The sequence below is a fragment of the Vulpes vulpes genome, chromosome 10, assembly GCF_048418805.1.
Source record: "Vulpes vulpes isolate BD-2025 chromosome 10, VulVul3, whole genome shotgun sequence".
NCBI classification, from domain to species: domain Eukaryota; kingdom Metazoa; phylum Chordata; class Mammalia; order Carnivora; family Canidae; genus Vulpes; species Vulpes vulpes.
Genome location: NC_132789.1, coordinates 59,558,274 through 59,579,024, shown reverse-complemented (window position 1 = coordinate 59,579,024; position 20,751 = coordinate 59,558,274). Strand labels below are relative to the sequence as shown.

At 36.8% G+C, this 20,751-nt stretch overlaps 2 protein-coding genes across 7 annotated transcripts in view; one reads left to right on the top strand and one right to left on the bottom strand.

The window, feature by feature from the left end:
- The window catches only part of SYT1 (synaptotagmin 1), a 531,062-nt gene that overhangs the window by 210,295 nt on the left and 300,016 nt on the right, over nucleotides 1–20,751 (bottom strand). The gene's annotated exons all lie outside the window — the stretch shown is intronic.
- On the top strand, nucleotides 3,339–4,072 carry LOC112915064 (uncharacterized protein C2orf15-like). The gene is made up of 2 exons (XM_025992354.2): nucleotides 3,339–3,374; nucleotides 3,860–4,072. Exons 1-2 carry the CDS (start codon nucleotides 3,339–3,341, stop codon nucleotides 4,070–4,072), a joined length of 249 nt encoding a protein of 82 aa, XP_025848139.1.

Below are 20,751 nucleotides of genomic sequence, written 5' to 3'. Positions count from 1 at the left end.
TTCTTATTCTCCATCACTTTGTAGATGGAAAAATTAGCCAATTATTCAGTTCTGCCTAACATGATAACCTTATATTCTTTTATGTAGCATTGTTTGCTTATTTAGAAAAGATTATATTATACTCAAGTCTTGATAACAGCCAAAAGTCATTGATACCCACTAAGTGGTTTAGATCTGTGAAGATATATAGCTCCCACACCACTCCCATGAGAGGTATAATTATCAGCCACTTAACGGGGAGGAGACTAAGGTATATAGAGGTTATGCGGTTGGTTCAGTCACACAGTAGTAATTAGTAGAGGTGGGATTTGAACCTAGATGTCTTAGTCACAATAGTGTTAGGGGTTTGCACACTGTGAGACAAGTGTCCAATAAAACTGTGGATTTTGAATGAGTTTTTGACCATAGCCCATAGTGAGAAGTACATTTTACATCATGCTCTAGTATACGTGCTCTCACCACCTGTATGTTATATACTGAACAAAAAGCTTCACAGGAAAACGCTTGTCTTCACTATGTGTGAAATATTCTAATATATTTAATTCTGCTCTTTCTCACTAAAAAATTCTAGTTGTACCTCCAAATTGTATACACTGGTTTAATAATCCTCTAATGGTTTGAGACCCACAGTTTGGAAAACCACTCTAAGAAAGGACACGTGAAGGTAAAATAAAACTAATGGGGCTGATGAAAACTAAAGATGCCACTTGTTAACCTACTGTGTGCCAAAATACTATCCTTGGTATGATATTCTCCATTCTCGTTACAACCCTGAAAAGCAACTTGGTCTTATTTTACAGAATAAACTGGGTAGGATAAGTGATTTGTTCTACAAAGATTTAATCTAATTTAAGGTTCTTTCTACTAGTCTACTCGAATAATAACATTTGTGTTTTATTAAACAATTAAATCAGTACCGGAAAGATAATTATGATTTTCTTTTGAATTGGTTTACCGGTAAATGGAAAACACAAATCCTCTTACCAGTGGGAAACTGATTGCTTAATTTTAGAGGTGTAGCCATTTAGTTGGTTAAACTGGAATTTGGCATCTTGAAATACACCAGGAAAAATATTATTGAATAGAAAAATATTATTTTATAGAAAATAAATTCTATTAGGAGAAAGTTCACTACGAACAACATGTGCAAGCAATTCTTAAAGAAATACAGATCCCTCCTGACAGAAAAAAAGGTGTTTAGTTTCACAAATAGTCAAAAACCCGAAAGTTAAAGGAACAGTGAGCTAATACATATTCATTTGCAAATGTGGCTAAATGTAGATATCAAGGTGAGGGTTCAGAAAAGTGAGCAATTGGAAAAAACCATAAGGTAGAAAAATACTTCACAGAGGCAAAGTAACAGAACATAGAAAAAGCTGCAGAAATTCTCATTCTTTTTCTAGCAATTCACAATAAAGAATTAATCTGAGACGTACAAACAATTTGAGGATGTTTGTTGTAACTTATTGATCATATTAGGAGAGCAGAAACAGACTTGTTAAATTATGGTGATCAATTAAATAAAGTTATTAAAATTAACAGTAAATGTTTACAAAACTAGAAGTACATTAGACTGTTAGATGAGAAAAGCAAAGTATGAAACAGTAAGTAAAGTATGTCCAGTTTTTCCAAATGCACTGTTGTATAAAAGACGTTGCAAAAATACATTTAAAATGTTAAACTTGTAGAATAATCGCTTTTATTCTGTTTGTTTACACTGCCAATATATTATGAACCTGAATTATTTTAAAGTACACAAAGAAAAAACTTTTAACACTGCTTGCTCTTAAGAAACTGGATCTTGCAGAAAGAAGTATTTTCCTAATGCCAGATTTTCAAAAATACTTTAAGATGTAAAAAGCTAAATTGAAAGAATTAGCGCTCTAGTTATGTATTTAGCAAATATAATGTATAAAATGGCCACTGGTTAAAATACAGTGTAGAAAAAAATACTAAGTTATCATAGAGGTTAATCCTTTTGTAGTATAAAATGAGGAAAATCAGGATTTTTTGGTTGCCATGACAACTTCCCTTTAGCTCCTGTATTCTTCTTAGTAGAACTTTAATTATGTCTATCTCTAGGTCTATAAATTGATATAGATTTCTCAGATTATATAGTGAGATAGCCTACCATACTGCATAAGCATAATCATTTCTGGAGAAAGCAGTGTTCCCATTTCTATTTAAGTATTGTATTTTATAATAATAGCACACAAAATTAAAAAGTAAACAGGAGAGGAGGGCCTGGGAGGCTCAGTCAGTGAAGTGTCCACCTCTTGATTTTGGTTCGGGTTGTGATCTCTAGGTCACGATCTCAGGGTTGTGAGATCAAGCCAAGCGTTGGGCATTGCACTGGGCATGGAGCCTGCTTGAGATTCTCTCTCCCTCTCTTCCCCCTCTTCCCTGCCTCTACCTCTAGAAAGAAAGAAAGAAAGAAGAAAAAGAAGCAGGAGAAAAAGGTCAAATAGACACTGAAAATACTACTTAAAAAAAAAAAAAAGCATTCTACTGCAGAAATACCCCAAATTGAAAGTAACTATTGAAGTGATTATCATAAAGAGTCCAGCAGATACCATGGAATATGTTAGAATGCATTTTTGAGATGGAGGACAGAAAGGTAGTGATTTTATTCCAGCAGAACTTGCCTTGACCTTCTGTAGGTGTAGGTGGAAACAGGAGGAGGATGCCATGTTCATCCTTCTCTTTCTTTCAGAAATAGGGCTCTTGGTTTCAGAGAGTGCTGCCTAAGGACAGCTCAGAGCTGAGTGGTCTCCCCTAAATAATTGCCCTTGGCTGAAAGGAGCTGCCGTGCTCAAGGTTAAACCCACTTCCCAGGGTCTGCACACATCCAGTGGCTGGTAGACGTGGGTATAAGGGCCTGGCCCCCCCCGACCGAGTGTGATCTCTGAAGGGCCCCGTAGGATCAACTAAAGCCTCTGGTGACTGCACCTCACTTCAGCAGCTCCCTTTGTCCAAACCTGCTCTCTCTACTCCCTCACCTAGAAAGCATTCCACAGTAGGCTATCTCTGACTCAGAGAAGCTTCCCAGGGAATCTGACCTACGGTACCCACTCTGGAAGATTTTTGGAAAACAAAAACAAAAACAAAAACAAAAAAATCAAAACAAAAAACCTGAACCATTGTCAAAGTTTCATTTAAATTTTTTCCAAACTCAAGGATCCTTAGGCAGAAAGTGAAGTCTAGCAGAATTATCTAAAGCTTCCACATGTTTGCAGATGTTTGAAGTCAGGTATATCCTGTCTCTAGTTTGAGTAGATACTTTCTCTTGAAGAAAGAAAGAGGAAAGCCAGACATTATGTATGGTCCCTCTCATGGCAATGACAGCTGACGCTGGCGATAGTCCCAGTAAAAGGGTGAGAGATGAAAGGTTGTTTTCAGACCTTGGAGCCACAGGAAGCACAGCAGGCCGCCTACCTTCAGAAACCATAAAAAGTACAGGCTCCTGGGTTGTCATCGTCATCGTCTTCTTCTTCTTTTTAACAGAATAGATCTAGTTACCTCCAGATTTTACTCAGTAAGCCACAAAAGCTTCCTAAGAGGTACGGGGAGAATTCTGCTTAAGAGCATGGTTCTCAGGCTGTATCTGTCATAAATACTTTTGCACATTGACTTTAAGTGGGTCTGCTTAGCTTTACTTTAAGAATAGAATCAGCATCCCTCCCTAACCCTAAAATACCACACTACAAACACTAAGAAGGTATATAGATGTTTATACCGAGGGTGATTCTGGAAGAGCATGAGCAGGAAGGAAATAGTGAACAGTCACCAGCAGCATTTCCTAGGAATCTACTTATTTATTTACTTGCCACTTTATTTAGGTCGAGGCATGACCTAGTGATCAAAAGTGGATGATCATTTGATGCGACGGACTGAGAAAAGCAAGCTGGAACCAGTGTTATTTCAAAACACCAAGAAAATAAGATTAGAAGACACAAACCAAGAAAACTTTACAAGGAACAAAGAGATTTCAGGATGTCTTTCAGAGAAAACCTTGGGTTCTGTGGTATATGTTAAAGAAAGTGATGGAAAAGAAATGACAGATGTGGAATGAAATATTTGTACCTACTGCCAAAGAAAGGAGAATTTGCTTTTGACTTAGAGAACATGTTGAATGAGAACTTAACCATATTAGGAAAACCTAACAACATGAAGGAAGACAATTGCATATTTTTCACTATTTATGAATCATCTTAGACTGGACTTTTTAAATACATACTCAAAAATGTTGTTTTGGGGGAAAAAGCTTTCCAAATTTCAAAGCAAAATTCTTTGGTATTCTATCCTCATCAAAAATCAGAATTTTTGAATAACAGTATTTAAATGGTACCAACATAATTTTTTTTTTATGATAGTCACACAGAGAGAGAGAGAGACAGGCAGACACAGGCAGAGGGAGAAGCAGGCTCCATGCACCGGAAGCCCGACGTGGGACTCGATCCCGGGTCTCCAGGATCGCGCCCTGGGCCAAAGGCAGGCGCCACCCAGGGATCCCGGTACCAACATATTTTTTTATGTATTTCTTTAACAAGTGATCAAAAAAACAGTGCCTAAACAATTTGACATCTATATTAAAAAAAAAAGAGCTGGACCTATTTACTGTATACAACTTAATGATTTGAAGATAAGTGTACATTCAAGACACCACCACCACGGTCTCTAGTTCCTGGCTCTATGCAGAGGGCTACGTATGTCTTCTCTCTCCCTTCTTATAAACCTGTCTCTCACAGCCACTGATAGTCATATCGGCTTTCCTTCTTTCTCTGTGATCAAAATCCTTCTGGTCTCCTTATCTTTGCTTTTCTTCTCAGTTTTTTCTTTCCCTTCAAAGAAAGGGGAGAACAATATTTAGTGTAGGTCTAATTTATCATGTACTAGGCCCTTGATGTATGAGTGTCTACTGAGCCTTCTGCTTTATGTGGAGGCAGAGGAAAGGAGAATAAGACACTGATCCTCACCCTCAAGACGGCCCATGAGTTTCTCCTGGCTGTCTTTCCTGCCATTATGGAAACTCAATATGCCCCATGATCATATCTCTTGATTCCAAAAGTGGGAAATTGCAACTCAGTTATCTTCTTGATGTAGTGAAACAATTAAAAACATGTCTCTGATTGCCAGGAGACAGATGGAAAAGCATGAATAAGGAGTAACAAGTAGGACCAGAAATTAGGAAATTTGGATCCAAAGGAACTAAGTGAGAGATATAGATGTGAGGTGCTCCAAACAGAATAGCTTCAGAAGCAAACACTTGTATTAAAAACCAGAGTTCAAATGTTTGAAATGGCTAGATAGTTGCTGTTACTAGAAGTTGGAAAACTTTGACTTATCAACTTCCAGTTTTTATATTTTTAATGTAAATTTTTTCATATCTTTAAAAATATAATTTAGTTTTTTAGATTTACCAGTGTTCATCTCCTTCCATTCTTATCTTCCCAAGACAAGCAAAAGCAGTTAGTTGCTCAAGATCCAGCTTCCTTAAATGCGGAAAGATACTCGGTATAATAAGAATTTACTTATTGTCCTCCCATCTCGCTCTAGTTTTGATTGTTTTTTTTTAAAGATTTTATTTATTCATGAGAGAGAGAGAGAGAGAGAGAGAGAGAGAGAGAGACAGGCAGAGGGAGAAGCAGGCTCTGTGCAGGGAGCCCTGCATGGGACTCGATTCTGGGTCTCCAGGATCAGCCCTGGCCTGAAGGTGGCGCTAAACCACTCGGCCACCGGGGCTGCCCTAGTTTTGATTGCTTAAAAAAATAATGTCCACTGCCTCTCTCTGTGTCTCTCATGAATAAATAAATAAAATCTTAAAAAAAAATGTTCTATGTCAAAAAATGTCATCACTACTAAGGTTTATTTCCAAGTTGGCCCATCTACTTCAAAATCATTATTTTCTTTTTTAAACTTTGTTTTCTCTGGGGAAAGACTCATCTAACAATGGATCCTGCAGATAGCGGGTGGGAGATGTACTCGAGATGTGAACTCCAGTGCTTATCTGTTAGTAGCTCCTGTCCGGTGATATTGTCCTGCTCACAGACTCATGATGGGCAAGAGTCTAGGTAGATTACATGGCTGCCCCCTTCCACCATAATCACAGGGGATTTATGGAAGGAGCAGGACCAATGAGGCCACTGCCACTATTTGACATGAAAACAGGAGTGAGGCTCATAGATTTTCTCCTTCAGGGACTGACGCTATGAAGTACTCAGGAGAAACTGAGGCGGAGAGAAGAAACATGCTTATTGTTACAGAGTTAAGAAGTGGTGAAGCCTGGCTTCCGAGCTCCGTGACCATGGTGCGGTGTCATTCCTCCAGTTACCCTGCTTCCTTTGGCCTAGTTTTCAGCTCTGAGTTTCCAGTATATACTATATTGTACTATACTATAAAACCCAATATTGATAAGAATTGGAGTAGCTGTTCATGGTAATCAAGAAAGTGTAGTAAGAAGTAAAACTTACCATGTTCACTAAGCTTGGTAGTTTTTTTGAATATTTAGATTCATAGTTGGAGGTGGTGAGTTCTGTTACTAAGTCTCTCCTGCATTCCTACCTTAATGTAGGTGAAGAGTGATAGAACTGATGGTATGGAGTGCTCTGCAGGCCTACGCAGATGCTGTGGAGGCCAACTGATGGTTGAGGATTTAAAACATTCCATTAAATACATTTTTTTTTCGCATTTTTGCATCTCAGAAATGGGGTTTTGCCTTATACTCTGTGGCATCTTACTATCGCTGCTGGCCAGGCCAGCACACTCTGCCTGCTTGCTATTGCCATTGACGTTCCAGTCAACAAATACTGAAAGGCCATTTGAGGAAGGAATCTGAATCCCTGTTGTGGTTGAAAGATTTCTATTGTAAGCTTCTACAACGAAACCAGCAGAATGAGAGTTAAGTGTCTTGGAAGATTTTGGAAGCATTAGTGGAGCAATATTTAAAGAAACACAGGTAAGTGGTGTGTAAAAAGAGATGGGCATCATTAACTCTGAATTGTGACAGGTTTAGAAATTTTAGGAACTTACTAAGCAATCTATTTTGCCTTTAATTTCCTCATTTGCATGTATAAAAGTGACACAAAAGAAAGTCTAAGTCTGAATGACTTTTCAATAAGTACAAAATAAAAATTCAAGTGATAAGAAACCATTTTTGACATAGCTTAATTTGTGGCATTTTTTCTTCAACTATAAAATAATGGTGCATCTTGTAATTCATGGTTTCTTAGAGTACACAAAATACAGATTTCCTACAGAACAAAGAGAAAGCATTAGCATTGTTTACAAATAATGTATTATAAAGCAATAAACTTGATAAAATTTTTAACAAACTGAGTTTCTCACTCCCAGAAGATCAATCACCACAATTATATTTAGCAATTGAGGGCAATATAAATTTCAGAGGAACTAGCTAAAATAAAAATAAATCCATGAGCCAAATGGAAACTATATTTAGTGCTACAGTATTTCCCCCTTCAGACCTATAAGATTGAGAATTAAAAAAAATGGAAACAAGTAAATCATATCCAATTCAAAGCCCAAGCACTGAATTACTGTAAAATGATACAGAAAATCAAGGGGTCGTAAACAAAATTGAAAGCTTCCCACCTATAATAGGCAAATAAATCTTGAAAATTGGAATATGAGAGCGGTTTCGAAAAGCATATAATGAATTCACAAATTTAATACTGTTTTTCTAATTGGTTTACTATGTACCCATTTCTCTATTAATGAAATATTTTATTGTTGTAGTTTTAAAAGCTGCCATTTATTTTAAAAGCACCATTCAATGGAAAACTTTGATGGCTTGACGGGGCCTCTTAAGATTTTATTAAGAATGGCAGAGTCATAGTCAAGAAGAGATACCAAAATAGCCTTTCAAATGCATTGTAAGGGTTTCTTTTTTTAATATTTTATTTATTTATTCATGACACACACACACACACACACACACACAGAGGCAGAGACACAGGCAGAGGGAGAAGCAGGCTCCATGCAGGGAGCCCAACGTGGGACTCGATCCCGGGTCTCCAGGATCACACCCTGGACTGAAGGCAGCGCTAAACCGCTGAGCCACCTGGGCTGCCCCATTGTAAAGGTTTTAAATAAATATTCACTGTGTTTTAAAAATTGTGCAGTAAGGGTCAAAATCTCTTTAAAAATTTTTTTTTGTCATAAAAGTAGATGTGAAAACCTAGAGATGAAATTGATCTTGCATGGATCATTTTAACATAGTTTTAAGTGACAATGCTCATTGTGTACAATATTAATCGGAGTTACCTCTTTTTAACTTTTGCATAGTAAGATGAAACTAGATGCTTCTGGCAGTGATTGAAGAGATGCAGCATAGCCAAATCAAGCCAATTGGCTCTCAAAATGTTTTCTATAGAAGCTACAGATAGATAATTTGGAATTCCCATTTTCCATTGCTTTGCTGAAACTCAGCTCTGAACTCTTGCTGTTTCTGAGCTGCAGGCACTTGAGAGAAAATCTAAGCTTGCAACTCAAAGCCCTCTTTTATCAAACTGTGCTCAAACTGTCATTGTTTTGTCACACAGTGAAGCAAAGCTTTAAAATCGATCCATTCACAGTTCAGATTGTGGCAAACAAGATGAGAAATTCTGCAGACTACAGTTAGAAATACTGTATTAGTAAATAAAAATAGTAACCCTTTTTAAGCCTATACTATTAGCCAGACATTTTCATAAGACCTTTAAACATATAAGCTCATTTAATGCTCATAAAATAAACCCTGGGTGTCAGGCAATTATTATCTCTCTGTTATAGATGAGAAAACATGCCAAAGGATGCACAGCGTTAGAGCAAAGATTTAGAGTGAAACAGGCTAGCTCCAGGGTCCATGGAACTCTGCCTCACTAATAAATGAATAGATAGATGTTGAATGAATGAATAAATTGGGTGCCTACAATGTGTCTGACATGATACTCGGTGCTTTGGATAAATTTCAAGTAGTTCATTTACCATCTGTATGCTTGGGGATGCATACAGATGGTTAGAATCCAATGTGTTATATGCTGTAGTAGAAATAATTATAGGAGGCTACAGAGAGAAGATTCCAGATAGAAAACCATTGAGGAGATTTAACATATCTGAATGTAGTGGGGCCAGAAGACTAAGTTTATTTGCTAGGTATATCTGTGTGTGTGTGTGTGTGTGTGTGTGTGTGTGTGTGTGTGTGCGCGCGCACGTGCATCGGATATGAAGTACAGAAAGTGGTGATTGGGCTTATTCTTCCTAAATTCTATCTTCTATTGTGTGCCAACAAATTAACTTGGGGACATGAGACCTGAATAAACAATACCCACAATTTATAAAATAATTATAAAATCACATGTCAACTGCTTACCTAACAGCTATTCACTCTTTCTGATTTAAGATAAGCCTTACTATTATTTTTTTTTTCCGGGCAACTATTTCCTTATCCTCCACTCATAGATAAACTTCGTTAGTCTCTCCCCCCCCCCCACTCTCTCTCTCTCTATAATATATATATAATTCATGGTAATCTCATTATTTTTATCTATTGTTGGCTTACACAAGAAAGGGCATGTGATCCAGTTCCGGAGTATTGTGATAGGAGAGGAAATCTGTTGGGTGACTTCTGAGGAAGCATTTCTAACTCTTAAGGATGCTTATACAGAAAGCAGTGTCTCTCCTGTTGGTGGTGGTCGGGTTTGTGTGTGGTACTTTAAGTTTAAGTGAAGGGACAGTGAACAACTACCCCTTGATCCACTCAGGAGCACCTAAGTAGTGCAATCAGGGGAGTCAGAGGTTTAGAAAGAATAGTTGAAAGGGAGACAGCATATTATCTTCATTATGTAACATAGTCTCTACCTGTTTCGTGATGGGTTCTTTTTGCTGCTGTTTCTCCTCCTTGTTCGCTTTTGTCTCTTAATAAGCAATGGCTTATTTTCTGTCTCTCCATCAAGTTAACGTTTGATAGAGTTAGAGATACATCTCTAAAAAAATTTCATGGCGTCTCTTTCCTCTTGAAAAACCCAGATCATACCACTTCAAGAAAGAGAGCTTAAGAACAGATATCCTATCAAATACCATCGAGTCACCATGTCACATTTAAGCATCATTGTGAAAAACTGTGACTTTGATAAAAATCATTATCTGTGGGTTTTTGTAAACTTTCATTTTGGCCAATAGTTGGATTTAATGCCATTTCCATTTGAGTAGCTCAGTAATAAGACTGATGAATATAACACAGTTTGCATCTCAGATATTCAGAGAAAGAGTACAGTGTAATAGTTTGCATTGAGAAGCAGGATCTGTAAACACTTTCTCATTTACATCATAAGCAGGCATGCTGGCTTCCTGACAGCAATATATGGAGCTAAATTGCCTTTTCATTTTATATTCAGTAATTATACACTATAATCTCATCAAAATAAGGCCATTCTATAGGCAATCCTCTCATGTTTTTAGGCCTTTTTCCTAAACTTATTGATTAAAATGTAATATTATGACATACTAAAAGAAAAGTGATCTAAGTACCCAACTTCCTCTTTGGAAGGTGTCAGATGACTTTTAATTTCAAAATGCTGTATTATCATGACTTTTTAACATTAAGTAGAAATCCTCTCCACCTCACTGTAGAACAACAGGTATGAGCAGATTTGCAAAGTTCCCTATTGTGTAGGTCAAGATCACTGATGATTAGAATCTCAAGTTAGTTTCATCAGTCTGGTTATAAATTATGATGATTTTGTTGAGAGAAAATATGTTTTTATTTAGCCAAGTGAACCAAGTGGTTTTTTTTTTCTATGCTGTTAATATACCACTGCTTTTCCTTAAAATGGTTAATATCAATACTTAGAAGCTCAAATAATACCCACCTGGCTAAGGAGATATTTCAGAGTGAGGGCACACTGTTACAAATTCATAACTGGATATTATATTACAGATAAACTAACACTTTTACTAAGATAAAAGTATACTGATCGTATGAATAAAATATGAGTGTTGATTTCAATCATCCTTGAGTCACCCTGTATTGCAGGTGAAATATAGAATAAAAATAGGAGATATGACTTAATAAAATTCTGCTTGTTTACTGGATATTTTGTTGGTAGAAAATCACTCAGGGGCTTTTGCAATCAAAGACAAAAAAAATCAATGGAAAAAAATCCTTGAAAACAAAAGATTGTGTGAAAGCTTTGTGCCTTAAACACACACACACACACACACACACACACACACACACACACCACTAATATAAATAGAGGAAAATTATAAAGTCAAACTGAAATATATGAGAGAGATTTTTAGACTGGCATCTTAATATAAGAATTTTCGAGGCTAGAGGTAGAAAGAATAGGGAAAATGTAATTTTACTAGAAAGTTTAAAGCTTCAGTCAGAGAAAAACAAATCCATATGATTTCACTCATATGGAATTTAAGAAACAAAATATGAACATAGGGGAAGAGAAGGAAAAATAAGATGAAAATAAGGAGGCAAACCGGAGGAGACTCTAAGTATAGGGAACAAACGGAGGGTTGCTGGAGAGGAGATGGGGTAACTGGGTGACAGGCATTAAGGAGGGCACGTGATGGAATGAATGAGCACTGGGTGATCTCTGCAATTGACAAAGCACTAAATTCTATCCCCGAAAATAATACTGTATATGTTAACTAACTTGAATTTAAATAATAAAAAAGGAAGTTTAAAGCTGCAAAGATGAAAATAATAACAGCGTACCTAATGGAATGCATTTCCAAGTTTTGCATGTTAGAGCAGATTAAGTTCAATGTGGGGGAGGATTGGTAATTGGGGAGTTGAGAGAGCATTTTCAGTGGTGAAAGATGGAGGCCTGCTTCAAATCCAGGGTGAATATAAAACCTACACAATATTGGGCACACATTGTTACTGAATCTTTTCTATCACAAAATGCTGACATGTGAAGAGCGAGAAGGCAGCTGGTAGGGAGAAAATGGATGTAGAGCATTCAGTGTTGAAAAAGGGGAGTGTGCAAAATCATGATGTTATTCATGATCACAAGTAAGCAAGCAAGCCAGCATTTCGCAGAGGGTGTTGGAGAGAAGAAAAGTCTGTAGAAATCAGCTGATGAAGATGGCACTTTCTGGAAGTCCATCATCAAAGACTGAATATAGTCCCGAGTGAGAACACAGCCTTCCGGATGAGGGAGGCATGGCCTGGCATTGAACAGACTAGAAGAACGGAGGCAGCGAACAATGCAGGGAGTCTCTGCTGCCCTTAAGACTTGTCTCTGGCCATGCTGGTTAGAGACGAGGACCACCGTCTCCGTGAGGGGCGCCTGGGACTCGATGCCATAATGTCAGCTAATTTCCGAATGTCTACACACAAGGTCCGTAGCGCCCCAAAGTCATGCAGCCTTCCCCTTTCTTACGTGACCTGTCTCCATGACGTCAGTGTATTTCCTGTGCTGCATATGTAGTTTAGACCCGACTCCTCTGCTGTTCACAACCAGATTGAAAAAAACGAAAGTGACTTAAGTCTTTATTATCTTTATGAAGAGGCTTAAAAAAAAAGAGAAGAAACTAGAACAATTTCTCCCCGTGTGGCCATTCTGTCATCTTTCTCACTTAACGTCTTCTTTCTGGAAGCTTTTATCTACATCTCTGCTCCCTCGACACTTCTCACCATAGACATTTGTGCTGTTGTGTAAGACAGAAAACTCCTATAAAATTAATGTTCAACTTGATTTAGGCATGAAATTCTAATACTGTCCAGAGAGGGATCATGCTGTTTCAAAATAATTTTTGGTGTAATTCTCCAAACAAAGAAACCATTTATATCAATAAAATACTTGTTTTCTGTGTATTGCATAAAAATCAATTTATATTCAAATATTTTCCTCCTGCCAGATCAACGTCTTTCCGAGAGCTTAGAAACAAAGGTACCGTAGAGATTAACTGTGAGACATTTGGCTCTATGAAGAATAATAAAACAGAAAATAAAATATTAATGGGAGAGCAAAGCAATGCTGACAAGAACACTTTGGTAGCTGTGGGTCACTTCTGAATTAACAATTTTCTACCCCTGTTCTTGAAATGGATGGATTTCCCCTCCCACAGTCTTGATTTACTTATTCATTAACTAAAGGGATTAGCAAAATTATTAGGGCATAAAAGTTGATATAAGTACTAACCACCACAGACAAGGAGCTGAAAATATCTACTTTTCCTCATGGTTAAATCCTAGAATTAAATTACAAAGTGGAATTTTATAACAAATTTCTACAAGATATTTACTTAGAGTTTAGGAAAACTTGCGTGAAATGAGATGAATTCTTTCTTGTTTTGGTCTAAAAGTTTAATATTTAGCATTTTCTGTTATTTTTACCTTCTTTTCAGGGGGTGGTAGTGATGTCTGTTTGCCTTATTTCTTAGCTGTTTTATTTGTATCTATCACTTTTTTAAGCAGATGATGATGTTTATTCATCAACGTACAGTGCTACCTTTTAAGAAATATGAATTTTCTCTGAGGGATTAAATTTGAATAGCTCTAGAGCATTACTCTCAGAACGTGCTTGGGTCTTCAATTTTAGGCACACACATGTTAACTAATATCAGTATTTTATTCGTTCCTTTGCTGATGTCTGGGCAAGCTAGCAGATGTGTGAAACGGATCAGGGATTTACATTCTGGGTTGAGGCAGCTTTGATCATATAGGCTAATCTCTAAGCTTAAAACTTGGTAAAATTATGGCTTTAAATTTCTTCTTATCACTGCTTTAAAAAAATAGAATTTAGGGGCACCTAGGTGGTTCAGTTGGTTGAGTGTCATGCTCTTGATTTCGGCCCAAGTCATGATCTCGGGGTCCTGGGATGGAGCCCCACCTCAGGCTCCATGCACAGTAGGGAGGCTGCGTGAGGATTCTCTTTCTCCCTCTCTTTCTGCCCAGCCCCCTGCACGTGCTCATGCTCTCTCTCTCAAAATAAATAAATAAATCTTAAAAGAATAGAACTTATATTAATATTCTTGACCATCTTGCCTTTTTCACTGCTTAAATGAAATTTTCTTGACCACTTTAATTCCTTTCTTTCTGTTTTCTTATTCCCTGAGCCAGAGGAAACCTTAGTCTCTTGGCAGATTAAAACTTCCTGGTTATTCTGCATGGGATAGGACTTTGAGTTCACTTACAGTTGGGCTATTATTAGTCCACCATGATTTCTGTCCCTACCCTGAGTTTTACATTAGGATATTGCAACAAAAGCAACCTAGAATTCGATGTGGCCTAAGGATTCCATCAGATTCCATCTCTTCAAGTTGACTCATGTTTTCTTGGTTGTAGGTTTAACAATCTCCTAAATCTTAGAATATTTCTACATACTATGTCTTTCTAAATACAAATTGTCAACTATACATGGACCCCAAAGAAGACATCAGGTTGCAACTGAATGTTTTTTTTCCAAAAATTTCCAACCTTAGACCTGTAGAAGGAGAGTTACAGAATTGCATCCTTTAATTAACAATTTTGAGCTTTTCAAGAACACTTCAGCCACATCATGTCAAAGCTAAAATCAGCAGCCTTCTAAAACCATGAACACAACTTGACTGGTTTTGACAGTCTATTTATTAATTGCTGCCAAACTATAATTATTACTGCATTAACGTCACATATCTACAGAGAAGCAGTGTCAACTAAGCATCTGCCTTTCAAACTTGAGTATAAATGTATTTCTTTAGGTTTTATCACTGATCTTTAATATTCTTAATATTTTCAGGCAATTTTATCTCCAACCTCAAATAAATTGTAGGAACTGGAACTAATTTGTTCCTCTAATTGATTGACTCTCTTACCGCCTGTTGTGTGTACAATGGATGTCATCCCAGCTGTACGGAGCAACGGGAGGGAAAATATTAATCACAGAACAATTAGCTCTGATCTAAGTCTCCCCCCTCCCCACCTTCAGGAAGGGAAAATAGCCTTCTCCAAAGTTAAAGGGACACATTTCCTCTCTGTAGTTATTGCTAAAGGAAAATAAATATAGGTTAGACTCATTTTCCCCCAGCATATAATTTAAATTCTAAATTAGTGTTCTTTAAATTTGGCAGGAGCACCTAGACATTACAATTAGGATTCGACCCCCGTGAGCCCTTCACAGTTGCATGTACCTCTGTTTCCATAGTCAACACATGTTAGTGCAATGAGTTGTTTCTCGGTATGCTTTAACCCCTAGGATGAGCAAGGCGTGTGTGTTCACAACTTTATTTCCCTTGCCTACACTTGGCACATAGAAGTTGCGTAATAAATATCTGTTGAGTGAATGAATGAATGAATGAATGAATAGAATTTACAATCTTCAAATATAAACAGTGCCAGCAGTTTGAAGTTACTTGTGCTGCTTGCTGGAGGCACTTCTAAGTAACCCATACATCAGCAGTTTTAACTTGTCTTCTATAACTTTACATAACCTTATAAAAAGAAAAAGTAGAAAATTTGACTTTTACATTTGTGTATTTTCTACCTTAGCCCCTCCCAAATTGAATGGCATAAGAAGGTTGATCATGTGATGGAATTTTAAATTGGGAATTTAAATTTTAATTGGGAATTTAAAATTTTAAATTTGATCTGCTATACCCAAATCCTTGCTTATCTGACTCATTCTCTTTCCTCCCCATAATCAATCCCAAAGCCTGATGAAGACCATGTGATCACCTTCTGTGGTGTCACACAGTTTCCATGTTTTTCTGAATTTCTATATTCTCTCACTCCCCAACCCCAGCTTGCTTGTACTGCATTCTCCTTTCCAGGGTTCTCTCTCGTTATTTGAGTTACATGATAGACAAGGGATAACATTGAATTAAACATCTGAGAATCTGACTGTACTACTTAACACAAGAAAATATGACATTTCATTTTAAAAGAGATATTAAAATAACTATAGATGTAATTTTCATTTTGGTGGAGTGAAAAGTTAAAAAATTTGAAAGCAGATTATCAACCAAGGATAGGAAATGATTCAAAAGTTAAGAAGGGAAGGAGACCGCAAACACTGTTTCAAAGGTTTTTGTATTTTCTACAAATGTAGAAAAGCTGCTACTGAAGGTACCTCACGTGTCCACATCTAGTAAAACAAGGGGAAAAGGCAAAAGTAAAGACCCAGAAAGTAGAGAATAGATTTCATGTTATATTCTGACATGCCCTTACACAATATGCATATTATATTTATATTTACACATTTTGCATATTTATAGCAATAAATATGCAAAATGTTAACAGTAGGGATTTCCTCATTTTTTTTGTGTTCCGATCAGGCCTCCAAGGTTAACAGAATTGGTGTTATTAAAGTTTAGCAAAGTAGCTTTATTGAAATACCAATTTTGTATCTATCCTCCTGGCTTTAAATCCAAGCAGGCAGGATTCTATTGGCAAATGTGGCCTCAGCATTAAGGCATTCCCAGCAGCTGGGAATTGGTTTTGCCAGCTTTGCACGTCAAAACAGAAGTTTTGCATGGAAGTGATTATATTTACTACCAAATAACTAAGAAAGGACTGAGAGATTAAAGGATGTAATTTGGTTGAATGATGTGCACACATACAGTTATCTTCTTAAAAAGTCTTCAGAAAGTCTGTGTGTGTGTGTGTGTGTGTGTGTGTGTTTCTGTCTGTCTGTACACACAGTTATTTTCCAAGTGAGGTCCTTGGAAGAGCCGCAGTTCTATTACTGGTAACTCAGAAATGAAAATTCTAAGCTCCGCTCCAGATCTACAGAGGGTGGAATTCTGCGGTCTAGTTTAACAAGCCCTCCAGGTGATTCTGATGCATGTTTATCTTTGAGTTGTTGTATAATTAAACATAAGCAACATCGACCATACCCACCCAGAAGAAAAAAACAATTAAATTTTTTCATACGACATGGCTTCTAACTCAGGGTGATTATTTCACCTAGATCTCATACTAAGAAGAGCGATCTCTTTCAACGTTGTGCTAGATTTACTGAGACGGGAAAAATTAGCCTACTGAATTTTATGGTAGGCTTATTTTCAAGGGTTATTTAGACTATAGATAATTTATGCTTCACATGCTCACCCCGCATAAAACACTTCTGTTCTGAATGAATTTAAACAAGTTTCAGTGCTTAGCAGGGACTTGAAATTCAGGATTCAACAGAAGCTAGATTATTACCGTAATAAGAGTCTATGAATTTTATAGCCAATTACATTTTCAAATTCCAGTTTTTAAACTAATCTGAGGCTCTGTAATTCTAATATGCTCCAGGGTAATTATTTATCAGAGCCTACTGGGATTTAAAAATACTAAAGAAGTAGTGAAAAATAAAACAAAAACAAAACAAATAGAAAAAGCAAAAATGTTTGGAAATTTGAAGACATGAAGGGAGATATTAAAATTAGCTTCATGTCTTTTAAAAAATATTATTATACAAAACAAGATATATTTTGGTCATGGTCTTGATGGATCTTAGTAGTAAATAAAAATAAGGAAATAAGTAACTTAAATTCTTTTATAACAATTTAAAGAGAATTTAGAGTAACTTTTTGGTAGGAAACACACTGAATTTCTACTCATTTAAATCATTCATTATATTGATAGGATCCCATTTGCCCCCAGTTCTGGCAAACTTTTTGCTCCAAACTGTGCTTCCACAAAATTCTTGACTACCCTAATCATTTTAATGCTTTGAGTTCTAAGGCAACCATTTCCTTCCCCTCTGGGCCAGCCCAGTTAGAATTTAGTAATTTATTTTCCCAGTACTGTGTATCTCCTGTGTCTTACTGCCTGGCATGGTATTTATTGCTCACACATACTTTTCTTATATATTTCTTGAGAATCTAGTAGGGGCATCACTGCATCCCCTTAGGTGTAGAACAATCTTTGGTATAAAAAGGGTGCTTTAAAAAATAATTTCTTGGACTTATTTTGTTATGATATGGGTTTTTCCTGAAATTTGTTGGAAAGATACATGGACTCTTTCAGGCTATTAAGAAATTTAGAGATCCTTAGGGCAGTTTTCTATGGCGTTGTGTGGAGCAGAATGTAGGATCACTTAAGTAGAACTGACCTTCGTTTAGGTATGATTTGCCAGTTTGAATAGCCACAGTTTTGAAAGGAATCACCTGATTCTAGAGAAGCATTTGTGAAAAGCACAGTGATATCAAATTATTGTAAAGGAGTAGGAGAAAAAAATGCTAACTTTGTATCAGAGATCATTGAGTCCTCATATTTGAATAGATGATAAATGCATTCACATTACTCAGTTCTTACAACATTGGGTGATGTTTGGGGCAGTCATTCTGTCCTTCCAGGAATGGTGGAGAAACAGTCAACAGGCTGGTCCCCTGAGCAAGCCAGAATGATTTCACAAAATAAAACTCTACTTATAATAAGATCAGCGTGGGCTGTGGGAAAAAGGTCATACCCACCACCATCAAAACAAGTGTATTTTTCTTCCTTTGTATCCTTTCCTTTACATCTAGGCATTCACATTAGTAAACTTCTGGACCATCGACAAATGAAGTACTTTCTTATTTCACCCTCATCTGCATTTCTTGAACAAGCACCTGAGTCGCAGATGTTTTATACATGTGATCTGTAGACAGATTCTCCTCTGACGCTACTTATGTCAGCTCAGGCACCAGATAAACTAGGCTGCCTTGATGGTGTTAGCTGGTGGGTGTATCAAGGAAGCGTTACAGCAGTGACTTTCCTGCTTCCCCATTCTTTTATTTTTAACTCATTGGGAATAAGATCTTGGTTCTTTTCATCTTTTATAGTCTCTTTCTCAAGAACTTACTCTTCTTCCTTCTCACTCAGAGTCCTTACTACATACTTTAGATGTTTTCTGGCCTTCTATACCTTCCTTCCTTCTTTGCATGCCCACCTTCTTTTCTTATTTTGTCAAAGTATCACCCTTCTCTTGTTTAGTTAACACAAGAATAATGCTACTGATACACATCTAAAGAGAACAAGTCATAGGATTTGGAGTGAAAACATGTTTTTACCCTCAGATCTGATCCTAATGTTGCCTGTTAAAGGAGGGTTTTCTTTTTTTTTTTTTTTAACTTCTTCAGGTAGAATGAAACTTTTTCCTCCGTATAGCTGTTGTTGGATATACAGCTATTGTATGCACACATGTGTACTCTGTTTTTATGGTAGTACATACTGTGCTTATGGCAATCATCCTTTTATGTCTTAAGTTGGGGGCATTCAAGTATATGTCCCGTCTTCCACATTAGATCAGCAAGTACCTCACTAATTGAGATCTTATGGATGTGTGAAGTTCCCGAGTCACACTAAAGTAGTGCCCAGTTCAAGTTTGTTGATGGCAAAAAATTAATTACTTATTGCTCATTTTTTGGAGTCTGGAAAATGTTCTAAAATTCTCCTTAAAATCTCAACAAATATCTCTACCCAACCATCCTGGCACAATGAAGTTCATGCATCCTCATGATTTATGTATTGGGAGGTAGAAGAAGGGATCAAATGTTAATTGCATAGCAACTGAAATATCAGATGTCATACTGTAATTATGGATATTCAATTAGAAGGAGTCATCATTGAAAGGAATGATCTCTTCTTTAGTCCACAGGCTCCTCGTGTGCTAGAATTTACCACTCTGGAAGACTATTTCATGTGTGAGCCATGGAACAGCAAAATAATTAGATTTTTTTTAATGCATACTCTTGATAAGTAAAATTTAACAAGGGAGAAAATCTCTTAAGTATGTGTACTTAGGGATTAGGAATATCTATATTCATATCTATCATCAAATCATTCCTTATTTTATCATTGGCTTTGATAAGGCAGTAGTGACTTATGTGGAAACACCCTGTGATTAATTTGAATTTAGCAATAATAACAGCTGCAAGTGTAAACAATAATAGGATACTTGAGAAATGGAGCAAAGAGCTTGCATATATTCAGTGCAAATTAGGTGCCAATAATATATGTATTATGCAAGCAACGAGGCTCCTGATCCTCTCTGCTCCAAGACTCACATTCTAATTCTCATTGGTAAGTGAAAGGTAGAACTTTCTTTGCATAATAAACATGAACCTTTTTGCTTTGGTAAGAACCTGCTCTCATTATTAGGGGCATAGACGCATCTGTCTAGGTAGAGACGTGTAATAGACTACTGCATCAGAAGAATGTTTGTGGGACACAAAGTCCTGGAAAAAGGAGCAACTGGGAGTAAATGATCAATTGCTGTAAAAATTAGCCTTGCAAACAGAACTAATGAAAAGCTAGGCTTTTAGAATTAATCCATGATGTTCCTGAATGATGGCTGTGAGTGAATGAATATAAATCACTTTCCAAATGAAGGGCATATTGTCTAAAATAGCTGAAAGTCATTTCTCCGGAAGAGAAGAATTAATCTGGAGAATGAAACAGAATTTTCCCAGTGTGGTGGAGTGTTGCATCCTGAGAACCTGGAGATTGAAATGTATCAATTTCGAATGTCGTGACTTGGACCATCTGTGGAAAACAGTGGGGTGATAACTCTGGCTTCTTCCACTTGAAATGAAGAGGTGTGTGTGTTTTGATGTAGCTTCTTTTATTGGGGTCTTTTAGAACTTTCAACATTAATCTTATCTTGTTTTAGGTGCATTTAAACAAGTCCTTGATCTTCCTGAGAAATCTGATCCTTCATATATGATATACAAAGGAAAGGAGGGGAGTGAGTAACACATTGTAGTTTGAAAATACTCTGACTTTATGGGTGTGCATGCCATACTCCAAAGTTCACTGATAGGTTTGGCAAAGAATTGATATAA